Source organism: Brachyhypopomus gauderio, unplaced genomic scaffold, assembly GCF_052324685.1.
Source record: "Brachyhypopomus gauderio isolate BG-103 unplaced genomic scaffold, BGAUD_0.2 sc71, whole genome shotgun sequence".
Classification (NCBI taxonomy): Eukaryota; Metazoa; Chordata; class Actinopteri; order Gymnotiformes; family Hypopomidae; genus Brachyhypopomus; species Brachyhypopomus gauderio.
Window position 1 is genome coordinate 674,318 of NW_027506892.1, and position 27,382 is coordinate 701,699.

Here is a 27,382-nt window from a genome sequence, read left to right on the forward strand (position 1 = left end):
AGACATCCTGATTTTGGGAATTCACACTGAAGCATCACTTACCATTGCTGTGGCAACTTGCTTTTGTGTGTGTGTGGTTTCACATATAGTTCAATGATCATTATGCTGTAATTCACAACACTGCAGTCCAGGAACAGAAGGATTTGTGTATCGGTGTGCTCATATTATTGAGATGATATAAACTGTGCTGATTTAGAGTGGTTTGGAGTAACTGGAGTTCACGTCTTGTACCCGTAGGAGCGAAGAGGTGATAGCCGTAGCCAGCATGAACTATGACCCCATTGTTTCACGTGTCGCTGAGGTCTTTGGTTCTGGAAAGACAATTAAGAAACGTGATGTAGAGTAAGTACATTTCACTGTCCTACCAAAACTGACAAACAAAAACCCCTAAAACAAACATCACCCACCTGCTTTCTGTTTCCCATGGTTCAGAGCCAGCACTCGAGTGTGTTTACTGAGTCTTGGGAGATTCTTGTGGGCAGCTCTTGTGAACATCAGCTCAGAGTAGGGTTGTCCCGATCCGATATTTGGATCGGATCAGCTGCCGATAGCTGTAAAAAATGCGTTTCGGTATCGGATCGGCAGGCACGAGAAAATGCCGATCCAGACTCCCGATCCTATTTTTTTGAAAGTCCGATCCGGGTTGTCCAGTGCACCCATTTAGATAATCCATTCCAGTTTTTGCTGTATTTTCGCCACAGACCGTATATATAAGTGGACTGGACGATATGAGTGAAAAGTGAAGGCTCCGTGAGTCAGCTGCCCTCTAGTGGCTGGCTGCAGTACAACTTTTAACCCCGCCCATTCCGATGTAAGTGAACGGGCCAGACGAGAAACCTAGAATTTTTATTACACGTAAAATAAGTTTTTTGAGCAATTATATTTTGTCAATTCTATAAGGTCCCATTGCGTTAGTATCTCTCCCAGTGTTTTTCTCTACAATAAACAGATTTTATAGAAGTTATTAAGTGTTACTTAAAGGGGTGTGGTGATAAGGTGACAGTTAATAGCTGCGTTGATTGACATCTAATACCAGATGCTCAAATGTGAACGCACTCAACAGTAAAACTCTATCAAAACTCTCTACAGCAAAACTCACGACACCAGTATTAAAACCTTTTACCTTTATTTTGTAAAACGTCAAAAGTGTCTTTATACTAGTTAGTTTAGTTCACTGCCATTCCACTTCAATAAGTTAACATTTGCTATGTTAGCTATCTAACTTTAGATCTAGCTTTCTAGTCAATTTTACTAGCTAAACTTACATAGCTAGGTAGCTAACACTTCAGATTAACATTAGCTTAATGTATAAAAGAATTGGCTAGCTAGGAATGTTAAAAGTTAAACACAGCAGAGGTTAACTCAGCTAGTTTATCTTAGCTTATTTTAGCTAGCACACATACAGTACAGTCAGTTATTTAAGGTTGGTTAATTAGCATAATAACTGCAATTCATGTTACCTAGATAATACTAAGTTATATATTTGAACTTACGATTAGATAATATAAGTGAAAATGTGTACTTGCAAGATTCCTGCAAGATTGTCGTCATCGTACAGCAATTTGTTATCCGTAGCAAGATTCTGCTGAAAGTAGGGTGACCAGACGTCCTCTTTTCCTGGACATGTCCTACTTTTGAGACCTAAAAAAATGTCCTGGGGGAATTTCAAAATCATCCAGGATTTTGTTTGACTGCCTCAAACATAATACATGTACAGTGCATTGTGATTAGAATTGCCACTCTGTTCCATTCCATTCCATTACAGGTTTCTCTGTATTGCAAATTAGTCACACCTTTCACCTCAAATCTATCTACTTTGCATTATGTGTGTGTGAAGAAGAAAGCGTGGGCCTGCCAGTCTACCCCCGAATGTTTACAAGCGAAAGCACGTGTGTCCAGGGGCGTTGCTGCAAATTCTGGGCCCTGTACACTCTCAATGTCAGTGGGCCCTCTATACATGTCAGTAAATGAGGCACATGAGCAACTAATGTGCACACACCAGTGTATTTTAGTGCCGGTCCCAAACCCGGATAAATAGGGAGGGTTGCGTCAGGAAGGGCATCCGGTGTAAAAACTGCACCAAATGAAATGATGCGGATCAAAAATAGAAATTCCATACGGTCGAGGCCCGGGTTAACAACGACCGCCACTGGTGCTGTTGTCCAACAGGGCATTAGCGGAAATTGGACTACTGTTGGGACGAGGAGGAGGAGGAGAGGGGGAAGAGGGTTCTGAAGATGAAGGAGAGGAGGCAGAGCAGGAAGGTGGAGGTTAGAGTTTGTACTTTGAATGTGGGCTCTATGACAGGTCAAGGGAGAGAGCTAGCTGATGTGATGGAGAGGAGGAAGATAGATATACTGTGTGTACAGGAGACCAAGTGGAAGGGGAGCAAGGCCAGGAGCATTGGTGGTGGCTTCAAACTCTTCTATCATGGTGTAGACAGGAAGAGAAATGGAGTAGGGGTAATCCTGAAGGATGAGTTTATTAAGAGTATAGTGGAGGTAAAGCAAGTAAGTGACAGGGTCATCTGTGTAAAGTTAGAGATTGATGGAGTGATGATGAATGTCATCAGTGCTTATGCTCCTAAGGTAGGTTGTAATGTGGAGGAGAAAGAAGAATTCTGGAGAGAGTTAGATGAAGTTGTTTTGCAGGTTCCTAATGAAGAGAGTGGTTATTGGAGCAGATTCAAATGGACATGTTGGTGGAGGGAACAGTGGTGATGAGGTGTTCGGTAGATATGGTGTTAATGTAAGGAATATGGAAGGACAAATGGTGGTAGATTTTGCTAAAAGGATAAAGATGGCTGTAGTTAACACTTACTTTAAGAAAAAGGAAGCGCATAGGGCAACATATAATAGTGGGGGAAGATGCACACAGGTCGACTATATCCTCTGTAGGATACAAAACCTGAAAGAGGTTAGTGATTGCAAGGTGTTACCAGGGGAGTGTGTAGCTAAACAGCGTAGGATGGTGATATGTAGGATGGTTTTGGAGGTGAAGAAGAGGAAGAGAGTGAGAGTGGAACCTAAGATCAGGTGGTGGAAGTTAAAGGATGAAGACTGTGGTGTAAAATTCAGGGATGAGGTGAGTCAGGTACTGGGTAATGGTGGTGGTGTTCTGGATACCTGGGATGAGACTTCAAATGTAGTGAGGGATGTGGCTAGGAAGGTACTTGGTGTGACCTCAGGACAGAGGAAGATAGACATGGAGTCATGGTGGTGGAATGAGGAAGTTCAGGAAAGTTTGAGAGGAAAGCGGTTGGCTAAAAAGAATTGGGATTTTCAGTGAGATGAAGAAAGTAGACAGAGGTACAAGGAGATGTGTCGTAAGGCAAAGAGAGCAGTGGCAGAAGCTAAAGAGAAGGCATATAGCAAACTGTATGAGAAGTTGCACACTAAGGAAGGGGAAAATGATCTGTACAGGTTGACCAGACAGAGAAACCGTGATGGGCAGGATGTGCAGCAGGTTAGGATGATAAAGGATAAAGATGGAAATGTGTTGTCTGGTGAGGAGAGTGTCTTGGGAAGGTGGAAGGAGTATTTTGAGGAACTGATGAATCAAGAGAATGAAAGGGAAAGAAGGTTAGAAGAGGTAGAGGTTGTGAATCAGGAAGTGCCCCAGGTGAGCAAGGAGGAAGTAAGGGCTGCAATTCAGAGAATGAAGTGTGGTAAGGCAGTTGGACCGGATGATATTCCAGTGGAGGCATGGACATGTTTGGGAGAAACAGCAGTGGAGTTTTCGACTGGGTTATTTAACAGAATCTTGGAAGGTCAGAAGATGCCTGAGGAGTGGAGACAAAGCATAATGGTGCAGATTTTCAAGAATAAGGCTGACGTTCAGAGCTGTAGTAATTACAGGGAAATAAAGTTGACCAGTCACAGCCTGAAAATCTGGGAAAGAGTAGTGGAAGCTAGACTTAGAGGAGAGGTAGAGATCTGTGAGCAGCAGTATGGTTTCATGCCAGCTAAGTGCACCACAGATGCTATGTTTGCTTTGAGAGTGTTAATGGAGAAGTATAGGGAAGGACAGAAGGAGTTACATTGTGTGTTTGTTGACTTAGAGAAAGCTTATGATAGAGTACCGAGACAGGAGCTGTGGTATTGTATGAGGAAGTCAGGAGTAGCAGAAAAGTATGTGAGGGTGGTGCAGGATATGTATGAGAACAGTGTGACAGCAGTGAGATGTGCGGTAGGAATTGGGATGTGCCGATTCCGATATTAATATCTGTATCGGTCCCGATATTGGAAAAAATTCTAGATCGGGTATCGGTGACAATGTGACCGATCCATTAAAACAGATCTATTCAGTCTAATTCTATGCTTGTAATGCTTTTCAGAGTTAGTTCAACCTTAAATATCCACTCTGTCCCAGATAGAAGTGAACTTGAACAGTTAACAGGCGAGTGAAACACGAAGCACACAGAGGAGAGGTGAATCACTGACTCGTACTCGCGCTGGTGGTATTACACTTAGTCCGTTTATTTGCTGGTTGACCAAAATAAACCTGGGCTCCAGCACTACTTGACTGTTCATACATGAACTGGTGAGTTGTCCAAAGATCATTGAATGCGTTACTTACAGAAATAAAATAAAGATAAAATAAAGAGCAGTGGTCTGAGTCGGTCTATGGCAGAAAGCTAAAAAAAGAACAATATTCAATACGCACGCTCAACTCGCTCCCTTAAAGAGACAGTGCACATATTTCTGGCCGTTACATGCTTTGTGATCTGCGTGATGTCTGCGCTAGCAAACTAGCCGCATAGTTTATGGCAGTGGTTCCCAAACTTTTTCTGCCGTGCCCCCCTTTAGTAGATGAGAATATTTTTGCGCCCCCCCCCCCCTATTGACGGATGCACCGATTCACGTTTTTCACTTCCGATACCGATTCAGATATCTGAGGCTTAGTGTCGGCCGATACTGATCCGATAGCGATCTGATAGAGTAAAGCAGTGCTGAATCAACTTAAAACATTTTTTTTAAACACAGACATACTGAATTACAAGTTTATTGAAAACTCTGCACCAGTACAGCACACTTAAACACACATAAAAACATGTAAAAACAACACAACTTGCTTTTGTTCAGTGCAATTATGAATAGAACATTGAATGTCAAATAAATAATACCAAAGAACCTGAAACTGACAAAAACAATTCACAACTTTGGTCAAACATGAAAAAAATAAACTGCAAGAAACCTTTGAAATGGTTCAAGAATTCTAAATATAATTTAAAATAAATAAGGAGATGAAATAAGAGAAACAGCAATACCTATGCGGCTAGTTTGCTAGCGCAGACATCACGCAGAGCACAAAGCATACGGCCAGAAATATGTGTACTGTCTCTTTAAGGGAGCGAGTTGAGCGCGCGTATGGAATATTGTTGTTTTTTTAGCTTTCTGGCCCGTAGACCGACTCAGACCACTGCTCTTTACTTTATTTCTGTAAGTAACGCATTCAATAAGCTTTGGACAACTCACCAGTTCATGTATGAACAGTCAAGTAATGCTGAAGCCCAGGTTTATTTTGGTCAACCAGCAAATAAACGGACTAAGTGGAATACCACCAGCGCGAGTACGAGTCAGTGATTCACCTCTCCTCTGTGTGCTTTGTGTTTCACTCGCCTGTTAACTGTCCAAGTTCACTTCTATCCGGGACAGAGTGGATATTTAAGGTTGAACTAACTCCGATATGCGTTACAAGCATAGAATTAGACTGAATAGATCTGTTTTTATGGATCGGTCACATTGTCACCGATACCCGATCTAGAATTTTTTCAGATATTAATATCGGAATCGGTGCATCCCTAAATTGACACATGTGCACATGTTTTACTTCCAAGCTCCGCGCCCCCCCTGCAATAGCTCCGCGCCCCACCTAGGGGGCGCGCCCCCCACTTTGGGAACCACTGGTTTATGGATACAGTGGTAGAGGATATGAGAGTGGCTGGTGTGTCAGTGGAGGACACTCAGGACAGGGCCAGATGGAGGATTGAGTTTGATCCGCTGTGACGACCCCTAAACGGGAATTGCCGAAAGAAGAAGAAGAAGAAGAAGAAGAAGAAGAAGAAATGAGGCACATGAGCAAAATGGGCCCCTCTCCCTACTCGGGCCCTGGGTAGGCTAGTCAGTTCCACTTTTCCCCCCACTACCACGCCCATGCGTGTCCACCGGTTCTACGGCAGTGCCGAAACGAAAGTGTACGTTTACGGAGGAGTTAAAGAAAAAAATCCTGTGCTTTCGCCAGAGTCGTGATGCGTATGAGGCAGAGTGTTTGACGTCATGTGTGTCATATCATACACCGATACACCGATGACCCCCCTCGGCAAAAAAGGTGTCCTCCTTTTCAGAAACCCAAATTTGGTCGCCCTAATTTTCTTCTACTGCGCAAGTGCATCCAAGATGGCAGCGTCCATAACGGCCATCTTGGTGGCTTCAAAAATTCACAATGGGAGTCAACGGTGACGTACCGTCCATTATATATACGGTCTCTGGTTTTCGCCAGTGAGAGTAAAATCCAATCCGCATTTTCCAGCACACCTTCAGCACATGAGCATAGCATCTCCCCAATTTAGCTCAGTGGCATCTTCTAACCGTTAAGAGGTAGAGTGCAACATATGCCACAGTAAAGTCAAGCGTGGTGGTAAAGCTGGAAGGACTTTTAATACAACCAATCTAATCAAGCTTTTAGGGAAATACCACCATAAACAACATGAAGAGTTTCTAAAGAATACCGAAGACAAAAAGAAAGGTCCTAACAACTAACAACTTGGTTTACACTTGTTCAAGAGCACTGATGAGTACAGCACTTAAGAGTACTGATGCTGTTAATAGACTATTTTCTACTCAGGTTGTGTGTTTTGCTTTTTTATAATACAATATACAATATTATTTACACTTATGGTCAGTGTTGGGAACGTTACTTTAAAAAAGTAATTAGTTATAGTTACTCACTACTTGTTCAAAAAAGTAACTGAGTTAGTAACTGAATTACTCTATAATAAAAGTAACTTGTTACCAGGGAAAGTAACTATTTGCATTACAGTTAAAAAAGGTTATATGCCAATTAATTAAGTTTTTTTTTAAGCAGTTTTCACAGTCAGTTGAAATGAGTAGATCAGAAAGTTGTTTAACTTTTGATATTTATTGCACATCCACAGCCCAGTGCAGGATAAAATCCTTTAAAATCCCAAATCTTTGTAAAAAAAAAAAGAAAAGCAAAAGTAAACAGTTACACTATATAAAGTGCATTTACATCTATGAAATTAAATTAAATTCTCTCAACCTGAGACAACTGGTTTGTTCACAACAGAAGTAAACTTAACAATTAAACCTATATTCTTAATTAAATAAATCAAATACCCAGTCTGGTAGACATTCAGGAACTTCAAGTATTTTCTTAAATAATGTTTATATCGCCTTGAAAATTCTAGTTTTCTTCGGCTTGCTCCTGACGCCCTTTCGGCCTCTTCTTTGTTTGTGTCGTGTCACTCGCGTGCTTCGGCGCGTGTGTAAAAACACTGGCTCTGATTGGCTATCATAACGCTGCCTTAAACGGATGTTACATCGAGATCTGTTACTCCTCACTAGCCTGGGCAGCGGTCCGCTTGCATTACTGTTAGTATATCAATATATAGTAACGCACCGCTTTTAATGCCCAGTAACGTCAACGGCATTGTAACGACAGGAAAAGTAACTAATTATATTATCCCGTTACTGACAAAATGATGCCGTTACCTAACGCCGTTATTTTTAACGGCGTTATTCGCAACACTGCTTATGGTTTACTGATGCCATTTCTGTTTGTTATTTATTATTTTGTTTATTATTTTATTTTGAATTTATTAATTGCTAAATAAACAGGTCAGTTTCTCCTTACCAACCATTGTGTATTATTCAAACACAGCTAATTCAACTGGCTACTTGTTATCAAGAGTAAAACGCTTTTGAACATGAGTTTGACAACAAAGTAAGTTGGTATCGGTATCGGATCGGAAGTGCAAATAAATATCGGTATCGGATCGGAAGTTCAAAAAGCTGGATCGGGCCATCTTTAGCTCAGACTGATCCAACATAAACTCTGAACCATGGAGAACTGTCATGCAGCTACGCATTGCACCCCTGTGCTTGAGTGACTGGAGTTCGCTGGTTTCTCCACGCATGTAGCCCGTGTGCTCAGACTATCTGGGCAGCATCACGAATGTGAAGGGGGCCGCTCTGCTGTCAAACTGAGCTGTACTGCACTGAATGGAAGGTCCTGTGTGGCTTTGCTGGGGGAGATATTAAAGGATCTCGTCCACGCATTCACACTCCTGCAGAGGCAGACTGATTTACTGGAGTTACTGGATATGGTCACATTAATCATGTCTCCTTACTCATGTCTTTGTAATCACATTTCCTTAATTACGTCTCCTTAATCACATCGTCTTAATCACGTCTTCTTAATCATGTTTCCTTAATCACGTCTGCTTAATCACGTCTGCTTAATCACGTCTGCTTAATCACGTCTTGTTAATCACATCTCGTTAATCACGTCTCCTTAATCATGTCTTCTTCTCAATTGTGCTTACCTGTAATGAAGGATGTTCACCCATGGCAAGTACGGACACATACATGTTTAAATGGTGTTTAAATGGTTTTTTCTTAGGTTGTATGTAGCATACTGACACTTTTGGTTTATGTTTCTAACCTGCTATTGTGTAAAAGTGAGACTGTACAAATGTATGCTTCATTTCAGTGTGGCTTGTTTGTTTTTCCAGGACGGGAGACATCTCATGGCTGATAGACAAAGGCTCACAGTGAGAATCCTCAGAACTCTGATCAGTAGAGACATGAGCTGAAAGTCTTTCTTCTGGAGTCTTCCATGTTCACCTGATGGAACACGTTTGAAGGAAACCCCCAGCAGGCTGAACGGCTGAAGCAGTGACCAGTGGTCTGGGATGGAGGACAGGGGCTGCAGACCCAGGAGACAGGCTACCACACCTCCACATTCTACCACATCTCCACAGGCTGGCTGACCCACAGAACCAGGGTCTCAGGTGGAGACCACCCAGCGCATATGGATGTCTGGACACCTGCCTCCCTAGGCTGGGAGGGAATCTGTAAATAACATACCCACTCTCGATGCTAGCATGAAAACGAGCCATAATGGTTTTTAAAATGTTCGTAAACACTGGAGCTCTCCCAGGTCGGCATGTTTTTGTCTGTGGCGGAGTTTCGTCCAGCCGAATGCTGATGCTGATGCCAAGCTCTGGCCTTTCCTGCTAGCGCACGAACATCTACCTGTACACGTTTCTACAGGACCAGCAGGAGTTAGTACTGCAAAATTGGTTTTCTACATGCAACTTTGTACAGAGCTGTTACGTGCGATTGCACTGTAACATTCACACAACGGTTTTGTTTCTTCTACTAAACCTTTGAGGGGACTGTAATGCTATGGATTAGTTTAGCTATGCTAACTACAGCATTTAAGAAGATCAAGCACCTGACCTTTGAACAGATCTGTGATGTCGGTGTTTTTAGGCTCTTTGCTATGATAATGCATTAAGAATCATTCTGACATGTCACGTTGACTCCACAGAATTAGAACTGAATATGCTAAATTTGATGAGGTCTCACCGTGTCATCAGCACAGGTTTCTATCTGAAGAGAAACTTCTGAACATGCTGTGAGTTCTGGTTTCACCACTGAAGCGTCCATGTCCTGGTATGACAGTAAATTAGTATAAATAATCAGTTACATATAATAGACACAATATTAGCTTCAGATTCCCCTTTGGCAATACAGCATGTCTCCTTGGCAACAGGTCCTTAAAGCTAACTACTGTTTAACTACGTACTTATGAACATTTTGGTCGCCATGCTAGTTAACTGCACAAAATAATATATTATTATAATATTTAAAGTCTATGCATCTATATTAATGCTAGAAACATATAATATAGGATTGGATATTCTGATATATTGAAGTATATGACTGGTTCATTGATTGAGTGATGATGATTTATTGTATTTTTTTAGATAGGCTGCAATAATTCTGAATGCTGATTAAGTAGTTCTGACCTCCTGAACTCTGATGGTACTAACTCAGGGATGAGAGGTTTGAGTCTCTTACATGGGGCTTGTCCTGGTGAATAAATAAAATAAATAAATACATTGTTGCTTTTATATTGTACCCTTCAGTTTATAATTTTTTCTTCATTTTCAACATGAATGAAAATATTAAAATATTAATAAAATATTCTAAATTCATTTAAAAATAACATAGATTCAAAATTACTGTGTGATAAAATTATAATAAATGATTTGACATTTGAGTGATTCAAAGTCTGCATGAGATAGTCAGTGTTTAATCACCAATGAAAGGACAGTAAAATAATTTTTTTTTGTATTATTTATTTGTTAGTCAAGCATGAAAGACATCTTACAAATGACTACATTCTTTCAGTTTTTAAATTAAGCAAGAATAAAACAGACACAAAATTATTCAGAATAAAATGTCTCTAGAATAGATATAACAGAGACAATATAACACAGACAATACATAATTTGAAAATGTATTATGATTTGAAAGTGTATTAAGAAAACACTTGTACAAAATATTGGCCGTAGATGTATTTCAGCATACAGCATCGCTAATCAAAATGCCCAACTGTGATATGCACAATCTTTGTATCTTTAATGTTAAAGGAAGATCATTTTGTTTTAAACACTGTATTGGCAGAGTAGGTGAGAATGATCAGATTATTAATAAACTATCAATAATCTTATTGATAAAAGTTTCAGTGAAATAACTTAGCAATATCACAGCATAATCCATAAACACACAAACACCACCACCTCACTCACAATTAATTTGATCTGAAGCCATCTTTTTGAAGACATGATGATTTTACCATCTTATGTGCTTCAACAGGCTGTTCAAATGCTTTTTTAGTGGTTATAAGCACCAAAGCATCTGTGCGTGGAGAAAGACCCTGTACAGATGAAAGTAACTGGAGTAATTGCAATGGCTGTGCTGTGATTGTAGTCACAGTTAACCGGATACTCGAGACCTACGGCACAAATGCAGCTTCACTGAGTCACTGTAGCTTATTTTGTTTTGCAAAATCATTATTTGTAGGAAATATAGGCTGGTTTTAAGATCACAGTGAGATCATGTTTGTATATCACATGTCTTTCATTCATTCATACATACATGCATACATTAATTCACCTTCATCTAATAAGGCACCACGTATTATTTGACAAACATGAAACTGATTCCCCTATGACAGAAATACAGTGTTTAGGCAGAACACACCAAAAAGTGAGTAGTCGAACCACCTGACCCGAAGATGCACTCGGTGTGAATCTCCGATATGAAATGCCCTTTGATTTGAAGTGATCCATGCAGGCTCCTGATGTCTTCACAGGTCGTATTCAGCGGCACACTGCTGGAGGTATTCTACATATAGACCCTTCTGTTCACACCAGAGATACACACAAGTGCTGCGTTTGAGACCACTGGCAAAAATAAAAGTCTAAGCAACAACAGGGGATCTCAGAGTATCTAGTGCATTTAGTAAGAGGTCTGAAGGGAGGCGTATACATATGAACACCTTTATCTGCTGATTACATCTTACCTTTTTGGCTTTGATGACTTCCTGAACATATTCACTGCACTCAATAAGGTTTTTCTTCTCTTTCTTGGTGAGAGTCTTACTTCTCTGGCTAGAGGAAGCGTCAAGGCACACAAACACACATCAATCAAATGCTGATGTAAGTTGATGACATGAAGCCTAGTTTTGATGATTAATGGGTTTCACATTTGCAACATTAAAGCAAACACAGCATACGTGATTCCCAAATTCAGCATTGGAGCTACAGCGCCCTCTTGTGTCTCTAAAATGTCTGCACCAGCATGCTGAAGTGACTTCACTTACCGAGCGAAATACCTGCCAAGGAAAATGAAGAAGTAGCATGTTGCTCCAAAGACGATCACAGAAACTAACTGGCCATCTTCTGGGATCCACTTCCACACACACAATACTGTCCTCTAATCAGAAGACCCACAAACACACAATTACCAAACGTAAACCCCGATTGAATGGTTAATTGACATTATTTGTCCCAATTTAATTTGAGGACAGATGACATTGTCTCGCATCATCTGGATGATGTAGAAATATTATGATCCATGTTGCAATTGTTTTATGTGAAAAGTACGAACATGTGAACATATTTTTCCATGACTGTGTGTTAGGTACCGTAGTAATGTACAGTGCTGTAGCTAGCCCCTCCCCCACCAGGGTGTTGAGGTCCGTGGGGAAAAAGGTGTCGATGATGAAGCTGAGGATGAAGAGTGTGGGGAGGAAGACTGCCAGGACTCCGCAGAGGAAGGAGTTAAAGAGGCTGCTCTTGTTGTAGCTGACGTCAGCCCTGCGGGAGCAGATCGAGAGACACAGCCTGAACACACGCGAGTGGACACAGCGGAGACCTGAACACTTATGAAGACGAGCGTGTAGGACGTCGGAGGAAAAGCACACGGCTGGATGAGACTTAAACACCAGCAGGAGGCTGGAGGCTGCGTTCAGGTTCACGAAGTGCTAGTCTGACTGTTTGGGCTCTGGCTGTAGTGTGGTGTGGGGTGGGAGCAGTGTGGGGTGGTGTAGTGTGGTGTGGGGTGGTGTAGTGCAATGTGGGGTGGTGTGGTGTGGTGTGTGAGCGGTGTGGGGTGGGGTGGTGTGGTGTAAGGTGGTGTAGTGTGGTGTGGGGTGGTGTGTGAGCGGTGTGGGGTGGTGTGGTGTGGGGTGGTGTGGGGTGGTGTATGAGCGGTGTGGGGTGGTGTAGTGCAATGTGGGGTGGTGTGGTGTAAGGTGGTGTAGTGTGGTGTGGGGTGGTGTAGTGCAATGTGGGGTGGTGTGGTGTGGTGTGGTGTGTGAGCGGTGTGGGGTGGGGTGGTGTGGTGTAAGGTGGTGTAGTGTGGTGTGGGGTGGTGTGTGAGCGGTGTGGGGTGGTGTAGTGCAATGTGGTGTGGTGTAAGGTGGTGTAGTGTGGTGTGGGGTGGTGTTGTGCGGTGTGGTAGCGGTGTGAGGTGGTGTGGGAGCGGGACGTGTGGTGGGACGTTCGGGACCTGTCCTGAACCAGCTTATTGGTGATGGTGCTGGTAATGAGGTCACAGTCGCTCTCTAGCTGGTCCAGGGTTTTCTGCACAGCTTGATTAATGCTCTTCTCAATCGTCTCACACACCTCGTTGATCTGGTTCACACACCTGCTTGTCTTCATGGACACACACACACACACGCACACACACACACACACAGAAGTGAAGACCAGAACTGAAGAACAGAATACGGCATTACCCAGATCATTACTGTCAACACCACCCAGAAATGATTCTACATCACAACACAGTGAGGACCACCAACACTTCACTGACGCGTCGGCTAGTAATCATACATCCTAGTACCTCATGAAGTGGACCGCACTCTCAGAACCAGAACACGGTCTTCCCTGCCCGACAAAACAACATTGTGCCATTAACTAATCACCAAGTTCCCCATGAGCTAGATCAGCTGGACAAGACTGGGGAGGTGATACAACTCGGGGAGAGAGAACACCGACCCGGCTGATCAGAACTGCAGCGTCACTGCTGATACACCGGCCTCATGCTCAGTGATAACAGGAGCTGCAGAGATGCTTGTTTTTTTGTTTGTATGTGGTTTCCCTGGCGACGTGCTTCCTCAGAACGACTGCGACCTCGACCGTCTCTGGTGAGGACAGGAGCGTTCCCCGCGCTGACGGGCTGGCGGACGTGCGGAGAGGCTCGGGACCGCTAGTGCTGACCCAGCACCCGTGGCAGCCGAACGTGCAGTAACTCACGTCCCCGGGGGGGTGTGGCCTGTGTCTGGAGCCCCGCCTTTGCTGAGCCCTGATGCAATAAGCACCCCGTATACGGCACACGCCTCGATCTGACCCAGTTTCTCACAAAGTGCTCGAATGCTGTTTACATTTACATTTATGGCATTTAGCAGACGCGCTTATCCAGAGCGACTTACAAAAGTGCTATTTCATTTGTGTTGTGTATTGTCACTGTCATTTGTTCCTGCAGTGCATAAAATGTAAGTTGGGTGTGAAATGTCTCACTTTCTGTGGGTTGGGGATGTATATCGTGGGCATTTGGAAGCCACATTTGTTGAGTCCTGGTCTACGGCAGAGTTCCTGAACGATCTGCATCATCACTCTCTGTAGAAACACAACACCAGGGATTAGCTGCTGGAACACTGTCCTACAAGAGAATAACTGCTATAGCAGACAGGAAGAGATCAGCTAGCTGTGCTAGAACACGAGCTCAGTTAGGACCCCTAGGATACGAGGAGACTAGGACCAGGTAGACATGAGGACCAGGGAAACATCAGGACCAGGTAGACATGAGGACCAGGTAGACATGAGGACCAGGGAGACATCAGGACCAGGTAGACATGAGGACCAGGTAGACATGAGGACCAGGTAGACATGAGGACCAGGGAGACATGAGGACCAGGTAGACATGAGGACCAGGGAGACATCAGGACCAGGTAGACATGAGGACCAGGTAGACATGAGGACCAGGGAGACATCAGGACCAGGTAGACTTGAGGACCAGGGAGACATCAGGACCAGGTAGACATGAGGACCAGGTAGACATGAGGACCAGGGAGACATGAGGACCAGGTAGACATGAGGACCAGGTAGACATGAGGACCAGGTAGACATCAGGACCAGGTAGACATGAGGACCAGGTAGACATGAGGACCAGGTAGACATGAGGACCAGGGAGACATCAGGACCAGGTAGACATGAGGACCAGGGAGACATGAGGACCAGGTAGACATGAGGACCAGGGAGACATCAGGACCAGGTAGACATGAGGACCAGGGAGACATCAGGACCAGGTAGACATGAGGACCAGGGAGACATCAGGACCAGGTAGACATGAGGACCAGGTAGACATGAGGACCAGGTAGACATGAGGACCAGGGAGACATCAGGACCAGGTAGACATGAGGACCAGGTAGACATGAGGACCAGGTAGACATGAGGACCAGGGAGACATCAGGACCAGGGAGACATGAGGACCAGGGAGACATCAGGACCAGGTAGACATGAGGACCAGGTAGACATGAGGACCAGGTAGACATGAGGACCAGGTAGACTTGAGGACCAGGTAGACATGAGGACCAGGTAGACTTGAGGACCAGGTAGACATGAGGACCAGGTAGACATGAGGACCAGGTAGACTTGAGGACCAGGGAGACATGAGGACCAGGTAGACATGAGGACCAGGTAGACATGAGGACCAGGTAGACTTGAGGACCAGGTAGACATGAGGACCAGGGAGACATGAGGACCAGGGAGACATCAGGACCAGGTAGACATGAGGACCAGGTAGACATGAGGACCAGGTAGACATGAGGACCAGGGAGACATGAGGACCAGGTAGACATGAGGACCAGGTAGACATCAGGACCAGGTAGACATGAGGACCAGGTAGACTTGAGGACCAGGGAGACATGAGGACCAGGGAGACATCAGGACCAGGTAGACATGAGGACCAGGTAGACATGAGGACCAGGTAGACTTGAGGACCAGGGAGACATGAGGACCAGGGAGACTTGAGGACCAGGGAGACATGAGGACCAGGTAGACATGAGGACCAGGGAGACATCAGGACCAGGTAGACATGAGGACCAGGTAGACTTGAGGACCAGGGAGACATGAGGACCAGGTAGACATGAGGACCAGGGAGACATCAGGACCAGGTAGACATGAGGACCAGGTAGACATGAGGACCAGGTAGACTTGAGGACCAGGGAGACATGAGGACCAGGTAGACTTGAGGACCAGGGAGACATGAGGACCAGGGAGACATCAGGACCAGGTAGACATGAGGACCAGGGAGACATCAGGACCAGGTAGACATGAGGACCAGGGAGACATCAGGACCAGGTAGACATGAGGACCAGGTAGACATGAGGACCAGGTAGACATGAGGACCAGGGAGACATCAGGACCAGGTAGACATGAGGACCAGGTAGACATGAGGACCAGGGAGACATCAGGACCAGGTAGACATGAGGACCAGGTAGACATGAGGACCAGGTAGACTTGAGGACCAGGTAGACATGAGGACCAGGGAGACATGAGGACCAGGTAGACATGAGGACCAGGGAGACATGAGGACCAGGGAGACATCAGGACCAGGTAGACATGAGGACCAGGTAGACATGAGGACCAGGTAGACATGAGGACCAGGGAGACATGAGGACCAGGTAGACATGAGGACCAGGTAGACATGAGGACCAGGTAGACATGAGGACCAGGTAGACATGAGGACCAGGTAGACTTGAGGACCAGGGAGACATGAGGACCAGGGAGACATGAGGACCAGGTAGACATGAGGACCAGGGAGACATCAGGACCAGGTAGACATGAGGACCAGGTAGACATGAGGACCAGGGAGACATCAGGACCAGGTAGACATGAGGACCAGGTAGACATGAGGACCAGGGAGACATCAGGACCAGGTAGACATGAGGACCAGGTAGACATGAGGACCAGGGTCTTCTCAAGACATGACACCTAATGACCAGTTCTGATGTTCCATCTTCATTCAGGATAAATTAAATGTTAGTTTTATAGGTAAATTTTCTAATTAAAATGTATATTCATCTAATTGGCAGGGAATTCATTTGCACTTTGAAATGATTGATTTATTTATTCGGTTTATACAGTGAGCCTGTTAGCGGTGCACCTGTTAAAGAAGAACAACATAGGAACGGTATATGCTAATATACTCATTTAAATAGTGTCTAGCACTTCTGTTGCACAGTGCACGTTTTCTTCACATGGTGCAGGCCCCACCCACAGAGCCACACCCACCTGTGGCCCCACCCACACAGCCACACCCACCTGTCTGTCGGTCTCTCTGCCGGCCTCGTCAGCTTTGCTGAGATAGAAGTGCAGTTTGTCTCCACACGTCTCACTCAGCTTCTCCACGATGTCCAGCGTTCGCTTACACAGCGCCTGACCCATCGGGTCGAAGAAGACGAAGATCAGATCCGCTTGCACACCTGGAACAGAACACACACACACACACACACACACACACACACACACACACACACACACACACACACGCACACGCAACGTGACATCCCAGCTGAACAGACGCACTCAGCAACCTCAAGCTGCCTGATTAGCAGCCCGGGGACCAACCACATCCGACAATAATCTGTGATCATATGTTTATCTGTTTCTCCCCCCGATCTGTGAACGGCGGTGCGTTTGTGATGTTTTACACCAGGACCTGGAGGAATGTAATCTCGTTACCTTGTACTTGTGCAATGTGTAGTGACAATAAAGCTATACCATACCACCCAGGATTCTCCTTCATTAACCAGTAACTCACAGCCAAACCAGTCGGACACACTAACTGCGCTTACCGAATGACGTGATTGCACTGTTGACATCGAACGGATAGATCATGTCTCCATCCACCAGGCCAGGGGTGTCCACAAATGTCACCAGGCTAAACTTCTTCTGCTTAGAGGTGGAGATCTCCGCACACAGGTAGTCTGTGACACCTACGACACACAACTGCAGGTATACGTAATGCTGCAAAAGAGGATCGACTCTTCTAATCATAGTGGGTTTACACTAATCATTCTTTTAACCCATATTAATAACAAACAATACTTCATGCTACTTTATTTTTGGGTTTGTCATCATCTGTAAACACAAAGGTTGTGAATAAGAGTAACAGAGAAAAACCCTCATTACAAAACAAACAAAAACTTCCCATAACAACAGTAATTCAAGCCAATGTTTCATTAATTTGGTACAATTGTCCTAAGGAATCTCCCTGATTGGCTGTCAGTGTCCATGAGTGAAATGTCTCGTCAGGACTTGACCGCCTCCCCTCTCTGCTACAGCTGGTGGTCTGTAGTCATGGTTACCCACAACAGCTCTTCAACTGGCAGCTTTAAGGCGGGACCACGTAAAGCTAGCCAGTGAAGAACGACTGTGAAGCAACGCCCAGCCACCCAGCCGCCCAATCACAGCCCTCCACACACGGCTGGAGGGCCACTTCAAACAAAGTTGAATTCTTCGTTTGTTTTACAGGTGCAGGTCTCTCAAAATGGCACATCAGGGTCTTTTGATAAATGTTGATAAATGAGGGTCTTGAACTAGTACATTTCAAAGGAAGGCTTTTTTCAGTCGTGTGCTAAAGTAATGTAACATCTTGCTTCATATATTGTAATGCGCATAATTTAATGACTCATGAAAGTGTGTTTATATTTTTCCTCAGATTGCTCCACTGATGTACACTGGAGTTCTTTCATTATGGCAGGAGCAGTGTTCATCACCTCGTACAAACTACCGTCCTGTTCATCCTCTCATCAACATTCCCTCAGGCCCATAGCCAGTCTCTCACTTCTGCCTATTCACCCCCCACTCTGTCTCTCTCTCTCTCTCGCTCTCCCTCTCACACTCTCTCTGTCTCTCTCTCTCGCTCTCTCTCCCTCTCTCCCCCTCTCTCTCACATGCTCGCTCTCTCTCTCTCACATGCTCGCTCTCTCTCTCTCTTGCTTCGCTCTCTCCCTCTTGCTCTCCCCCTCTCTCTCTCACACTCTCTCTCTCTCTCTCTCTCCCGCTCTCTCACACGCTCTCTCTCTCTCTCACACAGGTGGATGTGTCCTGCCCATCGCACTCACACGTCTTATAAACCGTCTCTGTCTTGCACGTGCACCTATGAGACTCGGACGCTTTGCAAGGCCACGAGACGTCGCCCTGAGGCGCACGTGAACAGCCCAAAAAACGCATTCAGAACCAGAGACACTCAGGCCTGCTTCACTGCACTTAGTGTAGTGCGTCGCTGGGGGCGGAGCTACACTGGAAGGGCGGGGCCTCCATCCAGTGCACAGAAACTGGTGCAAGCGAAAAAGTCAAAGGTCGGGAAAGTGCCGTGTCACCGTCAGGCCACGCAGGTGGAGGCCGCAGGCGTGACTGCCGAGTCAGGCAGGTGATGGCGTGGTGACGTAGCTTGACCACGCCCACACTGAGCGACAATCAAAAGTGTAAGGCCTATGGCAGCGTGACCGCGGGAGGTAGGAGGAGTCCCGCCGTGTGCCAGCGCAAACGTGACGGTGTTGAGAGGAGAGAGACTGAGGGTCTGCTCACGCCCAGCGGGTGTGAATCGGTCGACGCGTCATGAATCAGACAGAATCAGACTGTGATTGTGCCGTCCATCTGATATGTCATGATTTGAATACAGAAGCCATCTACTGCAGGAGTGCCTGAGAATCAGATATCAGACATCAGATATCAGACACGGCCTTTATTTATTCTCACGGCGCTTCTCTGATGCTGTTGATGATCAGAGTGACTCTCACTCTGGCCTGGACCAACCTGCTCCGTACACTAAACAGGAGCTGCATAATCACGGTGCGATGGCGATGTTCTCCGACACGCCCAAGCACCAACCACACAGGAGAGTGCAACATCACATCCAGAACAGTGGAGTGAATAACAAAACTGGAGAATCAGAACAGACCTTAATCTCACGGTTAGCAATTATAATCATAGCTGCTCTCATGCAAACTAGTCTTAGCCTTATTTTATACATGGACAATGAAACCAAATCAACTGATTATAGTGGGTCTGATTAGCATAAAGATCTTATGGCAGCGTACGCAGTCTGGAGAGACTCCACCTCACTAAACGTATGTAGGACTCAGTATCTGGCATGAGTCACAGTTTTGATAGTTTTAATAGCTTTAAATGCAAAGGCGTGCTTGCGAGCGCACACACACACACACACACACACACACACACACACACACACACACACACACACACACACACACACACACACACAGAGCAACATTACATACCCAATGCACAAAAGGTAGGACACTTACAACAAGGACTATTATTCTGAAGAGAAAATGTTAATCTCACCCCAACAACCATCAACACACAACACCCCATCACACCATCAACACACAACACCCCATCACACCATCAACACACAACACCCCATCACACCATTAACACCCCATCACACCATCAACACACAACACCCCATCACACCATCAACACACAACACCCCATCACACCATCAACACCCCATCACACCAGCAACACCCTATCACACCATCAACACCCTATCACACCAACAACACACAACACCCCATCACACCATCAACACCCCATCACACCATCAACACCCCATCACACCATCAACACACACAGAGCAACATTACATACCCAATGCACAAAAGGTAGGACACTTACAACAAGGACTATTATTCTGAAGAGAAAATGTTAATCTCACCCCAACAACCATCAACACACAACACCCCATCACACCATCAACACACAACACCCCATCACACCATCAACACCCCATCACACCATCAACACACAACACCCCATCACACCATCAACACACAACACCCCATCACACCAGCAACACCCTATCACACCATCAACACCCTATCACACCAACAACACACAACACCCCATCACACCATCAACACCCCATCACACCATCAACACACACAGAGCAACATTACATACCCAATGCACAAAAGGTAGGACACTTACAAGGACTATTATTCTGAAGAGAAAATGTTAATCTCACCCCAACAACCATCAACACACAACACCCCATCACACCATCAACACACAACACCCCATCACACCATCAACACACAACACCCCATCACACCATTAACACCCCATCACACCATCAACACACAACACCCCATCACACCATCAACACACAACACCCCATCACACCATCAACACCCCATCACACCAGCAACACCCTATCACACCATCAACACCCTATCACACCAACAACACACAACACCCCATCACACCATCAACACCCCATCACACCATCAACACACACAGAGCAACATTACATACCCAATGCACAAAAGGTAGGACACTTACAACAAGGACTATTATTCTGAAGAGAAAATGTTAATCTCACCCCAACAACCATCAACACACAACACCCCATCACACCATCAACACACAACACCCCATCACACCATCAACACACAACACCCCATCACACCATCAACACACAACACCCCATCACACCATCAACACCCCATCACACCAGCAACACCCTATCACACCATCAACACCCTATCACACCAACAACACACAACACCCCATCACACCATCAACACCCCATTACACCATCAACACCCCATCACACCATCAACACCCTATCACACCAGCAACACCCCATCACACCAACAACACACAACACCCCATCACACCAACAACACACAACACCCCATCACACCATCAACACCCTATCACACCAGCAACACCCCATCACACCATCAACACCCTATCACACCATCAACACCCCATCACACCAACAACACACAACACCCCATCAACACCCTATCACACCAGCAACACCCCATCACACCAGCAACACCCCATCACACCAGCAACACCCTATCACACCAGCAACACCCCATCACACCATCACACCAACAACACACAACACCCCATCACACCAGCAACACCCCATCACACCAACACACAACACCCCATCACACCAACACACAACACCCCATCACACCACCAACACACAACACCCCATCACACCACCAACACACAACACCCCATCACACCAACAACACACAACACCCCATCACACCAGCAACACACAACACCCCATCACACCAGCAACACACAACACCCCATCACACCAGCACACAACACCCCATCACACCAGCACACAACACCCCATCACACCAACAACACTGCATCACACTAACACACAACACCCCATCACACCAGCAACACTGCATCACACTAACACACAACACCCCATCACACCAGCAACACTGCATCACACTAACAAACAACACCCCATCACACCAGCAACACACAACACCCCATCACACCAGCAACACACAACACCTCATCACACCAGCAACACACAACACCCCATCACACTAGCAACACACAACACCCCATCACACCAGCAACACACAACACCCCATCACACCAGCAACACACAACACCCCATCACACCAGCAACACACAACACCCCATCACACCAACAACACACAACACCCCATCACACCAACACACAACACCCCATCACACCAGCAACACACAACACCCCATCACACCAGCAACACACAACACCCCATCACACCAACAACACACAACACCCCATCACACCAACACACAACACCCCATCACACCAGCAACACACAACACCCCATCACACCAACACACAACACCCCATCACACCAACAACACACAACACCCCATCACACCAGCAACACACAACACCCCATCACACAACACCCCATCACACCAGCAACACCCAACACCCCATCACACCAGTAACACACAACACCCCATCACACCAGCAACACTGCATCACCCCGGCAACACCCCATCACTCCGGCAACACCCCATCACCTTGGCAACACCGCTTCCCCAGATCACTCACAGCACGCCGACAGATGTCAATGGAGAGACAGACACATTTTAAACTCTGCCAGAGTCTGGCCAAAGATTTTTTATACTGAGATTACAACGTGTATATTTTCCAGAACGCTGGTACTGTCTACAGTATGTGCAGATCGCAACTGCCATGGAATTTAGAAGGCTGGGAAAAGTCACTATTCTCAAAAGACAACAGGCATATGCTGTAAAACAGTGGCAAACGTATTTAAAGAAAAATACAACGGAGTGCCTCCAGAATGCTGACTAATTCCTACCTTTAAACTCCAGAAGTGGTCGGAAATGCGGATAAAGGTGGAGCGTCGCATTCCCCTGTGGGAAAGACAGGAGGAGGAAGAGGAGGGTGAGGAGGGTGAGCACAGCAACGCAGAACGTGATGATGGACAGAGGAGAGAAGAAGACCGGGTACATGAAGGCAGAAGCCAGGCCCAGCCAAAGGGAGGCTCCCTCCCTCCCTCCCTCCCTCTCTCCCTCCCTCTCTCTCTCTCCCTCTCCCATCTCTCTCTCTCACCCTCCCCATCTCTCTCTCTCTCCTGCAGTTGTTTCCCTCCCTCTCTTTCTCTGGCAGACAGCTTTAGGTTCTGTCCGTATGTAGCTGTTAACCTCTTTACAGCCGTCTCCTTCAGCGTAACTGCATTACGCGTCTTCCTCCGTTGACGTGTGTTAGTGTGAGAGCCACACGCTGCAGCTTTAAGACAACCCCTCTCTTCCTGGAGCGAACGGCCAGCACGTCTCTGATCCGGTCTCTGATACTTACTTTTCCTTTTTCCCACTTTCTCACTCACAAACGCAAATACACAACACAAGCACAACCAGACGCCCCTGTCACTACATGTCTCACGGTGTCACTACATGTCTCACGGTGTCACTACATGTCTCACGGTCTCAGTGTCTCAGAGCAGGTGGAGACTGTGAGACACACATCTCGTCTCCTCCTGATCGATGAACAGAACGACAGTAAAAGGGCACCAATACGGCTTAGACGCGCAGGACACTCTGTAGCACCTGAGTGGGCCCACCTCACCCCTGATACACAGCATACTACACCACAAACATCCCTGCTGGCTAAAATGACCTGTGATAAAGGAGATTTTGAAATATGTTTTTGAACAGGACGACTCATAGTTACATCTAAATTTTAAATAAGGTCCTGTAAAGAAAAGCACTTATATGATCTTTATATCAATTTTTCACGAGATGGGTATTATAATTTATTCGGTTTATGTTTAAAACATAAACAACACAAATGTCAACATCAAAATGTGGAAACACAGCTGTGGAATGTAGACATGTAGGTTATTCACGGGCCATATTGGGCCAGACCAGCACTACACTGCACTAACAATGACATTACTGCACACAGAAATATAACACACTCCGAAAAATAACACACTCGGACATATAACACACACAGAACTATAACACACTTGGACATATAACACAGAAATCTAACACACACACAGAAGTATAACACACACAGAAGTATAACACACACACAGAAGTATAACACACACAAGTATAACACACACAGAAGTGTAACACACACAGAAGTATAACACACAGAAGTATAACACACACACAGAAGTATAACACACACAGAAGTATAACACACACAGAAGTGTAACACACACAGAAGTATAACACACAGACGTATAACCCACAGAAGTATAACACACAGAAGTGTAACACACACACAGAAGTATAACACACACACAGAAGTATAACACACAGAAGTATAACACACACACAGAAGTATAACACACACAGAAGTATAACACACAGAAGTGTAACACACACACAGAAGTATAACACACACACAGAAGTATAACACACAGAAGTATAACACACACACAGAAGTATAACACACACACAGAAGTATAACACACACAGAAGTATAACACACACAGAAGTATAACACACAGAAGTATAACACACACACAGAAGTATAACACACACAGAAGTATAACACACAGAAGTGTAACACACACACAGAAGTATAACACACAGAAGTGTAACACACACAGAAGTATAACACACAGAAGTATAACACACACACAGAAGTATAACACACACACAGAAGTATAACACACAGAAGTATAACACACACAGAAGTATAACACACAGAAGTATAACACACACACAGAAGTATAACACACAGAAGTATAACACACAGAAGTGTAACACACAGAAGTGTAACACACACACAGAAGTATAACACACAGAAGTATAACACACACAGAAGTATAACACACAGAAGTGTAACACACACACAGAAGTATAACACACAGAAGTATAACACACACACAGAAGTATAACACACAGAAGTATAACACACACACAGAAGTATAACACACACAGAAGTATAACACACAGAAGTATAACACACACACAGAAGTATAACGCACAGAAGTATAACACACACACAGAAGTATAACACAGAAGTATAACACACACAGAAGTATAACACACAGAAGTATAACACACACAGAAGTATAACACACAGAAGTATAACACACACACAGAAGTATAACACACACAGAAGTATAACACACACAGAAGTATAACACACAGAAGTATAACACACACACAGAAGTATAACACAGAAGTATAACACACAGAAGTATAACACACAGAAGTATAACACAGAAGTATAACACACACAGAAGTATAACACACACAGAAGTATAACACACACACAGAAGTATAACACACACAGAAGTATAACACACACAGAAGTATAACACACAGACGTATAACACACACAGAAGTATAACACACACAGAAGTATAACACACAGACGTATAACACACACAGAAGTATAACACACAGACGTATAACACATACAAAACACATGAACTCACTGTCAGAGATTCTCTTTTCCTGCCACTGGTTATGAACGTGAACCCTTGCGTTTCTATGGCAACACCGGTCTTCTGAATGTGTTCCTCCACATACCTAAAATAATAACAACACCAACGATGCTGCCATGAAGAATAGAACTGAACACTGAACACTGGGCCCAACGAACTGAACACGGGGCCCAATGAACTGAACACTGGGCCCAACGAACTGAACACTGAACACGGGGCCCAATGAACTGAACACCGGGCCCAATGAACTGAACACTGGGCCCAATGAACCGAACACCGGGCCCAATGAACTGAACACGAGGCCCAATGAACTGAAAACCGGGCACAATGAACTGAACAAGGGGCCCAATGAACTGAACACTGGGCCCAATGAACTAGTTAGTGGTGTAAACACAAGCAGACTTGATAAGCTCAGATTTATGTTACCAGTTAATAAAGGAACTTTTCCCTGCAGAATGATTGCCCATAATCATCACTATTATCTTCTTACGAGGTGGCAACAATCTCAGTCCCAGAGAGGCCGCAATTTTCACAAGGCCTGGAACACACACACACACATTTGAGAGTTAGATTTTAATACTGTAAGCTTCCATGTTGACGTTCTGCATCATAAAGGTCAAAGTGTCTATGCGCAGCAGTGACACACAGCGCTGTTCAGCTAGAGTGAGACACCGGTGTGTGTTGTGATGCAAACACCCCCATAAGTTTCATCCTCCCAACTCTGCTTACGATATACAAACCTTCAACTTAATAATGGAAGCGTATTATATTATGTGCTGACCGCACATCACATGTTGACATTTGGTACAGAAGTCTCACTGGGTTTTTTTAATTGACTACGAAACTTCAGGCTGTTGTGAATAAGCTCTAGATTCAGTGTTGATGCAGGAAAGTGCAAAAGAAATTTGCCATTCATGAGGTGAACATATAGGGCCAGTGTTGGACGTGTCCAGTGTTGGACGTGTCCTGTCCTGGACGTGGTCTAGGACTCCACTGAAGCGGCTGTGTTGTCCAGCCGTGGGCTTATTCTAGAAAACCAGCCCTAAAGGTACTTTGGACTATTTAATTAAATCTGGACTGAACAGGGAATGCTGAAACAAAATGCATACTGGGTAACCTCTCAGAACCATACCAGCAGATTCAGTTCACTGAACAGGGCAAGCTCACTCTCTATAAACACTCCCAAAACACTCCATAAACACTCCAAAAACACCCCCAAAACACTCCATCACGTGCCGTGCTCTGACTACCAGAACCTGATACAGGAACATTTTGATGTACTAGTGCATTTTCACGACTGAGATGCTTTACAGAGCGAGCAAACCTATAAACACCTACACACACCCACAGAACGAGAAAAAGACATGTACGGAGGTTGTATAGGTGGCATTAAACACGTTTAAGGAGACATTTCCACCAGTACATGTGGACACATTCAGGTGTACAGATGAAGGGACCTGCTGTCTGATCCGTTCAGAATGAATGACAGTAACTGGACCCGTGAAACACACCACCTGTCCGCGTACGTGAACACAGCCCCAGTCGTTTATGGCGAGTAAAACATGGAAACACAAACGTTACACTTTTATATTTTATAGGAGTCGCATGTTGAACTTTTAAAGTGATTCCTGCTGTCGTGTTTCTGAGGGGCGCCGCGTCTACAGCTCCACCACTTTAAATGCAGCTCTCTCATTTACCGTTGTCATTGTCCACATACAAATTGTGAGATTCTTTCAAAATTCGTTCACTCGGCGAAGTTATAGCGGCTTCCAGCGCGTTTGCGACCGACCGCGACTTCCTAGCGCCCGACATATTGAAACTAAGCAGGTTTATTCGCTTTAGGAAACAAGACAAGGGGGACCGTTTAGAGTGTGACACCGAGTCGTGGACGAGCGCGGCCCTTCAGCGCCCCCTGGTGGCCACAAACACACATGAAATAAAACATGTTTCAATAACAAATGTGTAGTGTTTACACATA

General features: G+C 45.1%; 2 protein-coding genes across 7 annotated transcripts in view; one reads left to right on the forward strand and one right to left on the reverse strand.

Moving 5' to 3' along the window:
* Positions 1-10,164, forward strand: part of aifm3 (AIF family member 3) — a 31,437-nt gene extending 21,273 nt beyond the window's left edge. For 2 of the 3 annotated variants that reach the window (XM_076989858.1, XM_076989857.1), the window contains exons 19-21: positions 238-342; positions 8,578-8,595; positions 8,756-10,164. In XM_076989858.1, the coding sequence (XP_076845973.1) occupies positions 238-342; positions 8,578-8,595; positions 8,756-8,798 (166 nt within the window). In that variant the 3' untranslated portion in view covers positions 8,799-10,164. The remainder of the gene's footprint in view (positions 1-237; positions 343-8,577; positions 8,596-8,755) is intronic. The other variant, XM_076989860.1, reaches the window with a different exon arrangement.
* Positions 10,165-10,411: 247 nt separating this feature from the next.
* LOC143491100 (uncharacterized) lies at positions 10,412-27,264 on the reverse strand. Of its 4 annotated transcripts, XM_076989810.1 has the most exons (12): positions 27,102-27,264; positions 25,831-25,942; positions 25,396-25,489; positions 22,792-22,846; positions 17,461-17,601; positions 16,928-17,088; positions 14,123-14,221; positions 13,110-13,255; positions 12,244-12,415; positions 11,920-12,032; positions 11,620-11,707; positions 10,412-11,457 (listed from the first exon to the last, which is right to left on the reverse strand). In XM_076989810.1, exons 1-12 carry the CDS (start codon positions 27,214-27,216, stop codon positions 11,404-11,406), a joined length of 1,350 nt encoding a protein of 449 aa, XP_076845925.1. In that variant the 5' UTR covers positions 27,217-27,264; the 3' UTR covers positions 10,412-11,403. The 4 variants fall into 4 exon arrangements, with proteins under 4 accessions (XP_076845925.1, XP_076845924.1, XP_076845927.1 ...); XM_076989809.1 differs by lacking the exons at positions 10,412-11,457; positions 11,620-11,707; positions 11,920-12,032 and having other exon boundaries at positions 12,280-13,255; XM_076989812.1 differs by lacking the exons at positions 10,412-11,457; positions 11,620-11,707; positions 11,920-12,032; positions 25,396-25,489; positions 25,831-25,942 and having other exon boundaries at positions 12,280-13,255; positions 27,102-27,239.
* Positions 27,265-27,382: the final 118 nt, after the last annotated feature.

What these genes read in the sequence shown, in the direction of transcription:
- LOC143491100 (XM_076989809.1), bottom strand. Translation starts at nt 27,216, where the DNA reads ATGTCGGGCGCTAGGAAGTCGCGGTCGGTCGCAAACGCGCTGGAAGCC. An exon ending in CAGTGCAATCACGTCATTCG is followed by an intron (nt 17,089 to 17,460) that starts GTAAGCGCAGTT and finishes GTTCTGTTCCAG; the next exon opens with GTGTGCAAGCGGATCTGATC. An exon ending in ACATCCCCAACCCACAGAAA is followed by an intron (nt 13,256 to 14,122) that starts GTGAGACATTTC and finishes GTGTCCATGAAG; the next exon opens with ACAAGCAGGTGTGTGAACCA.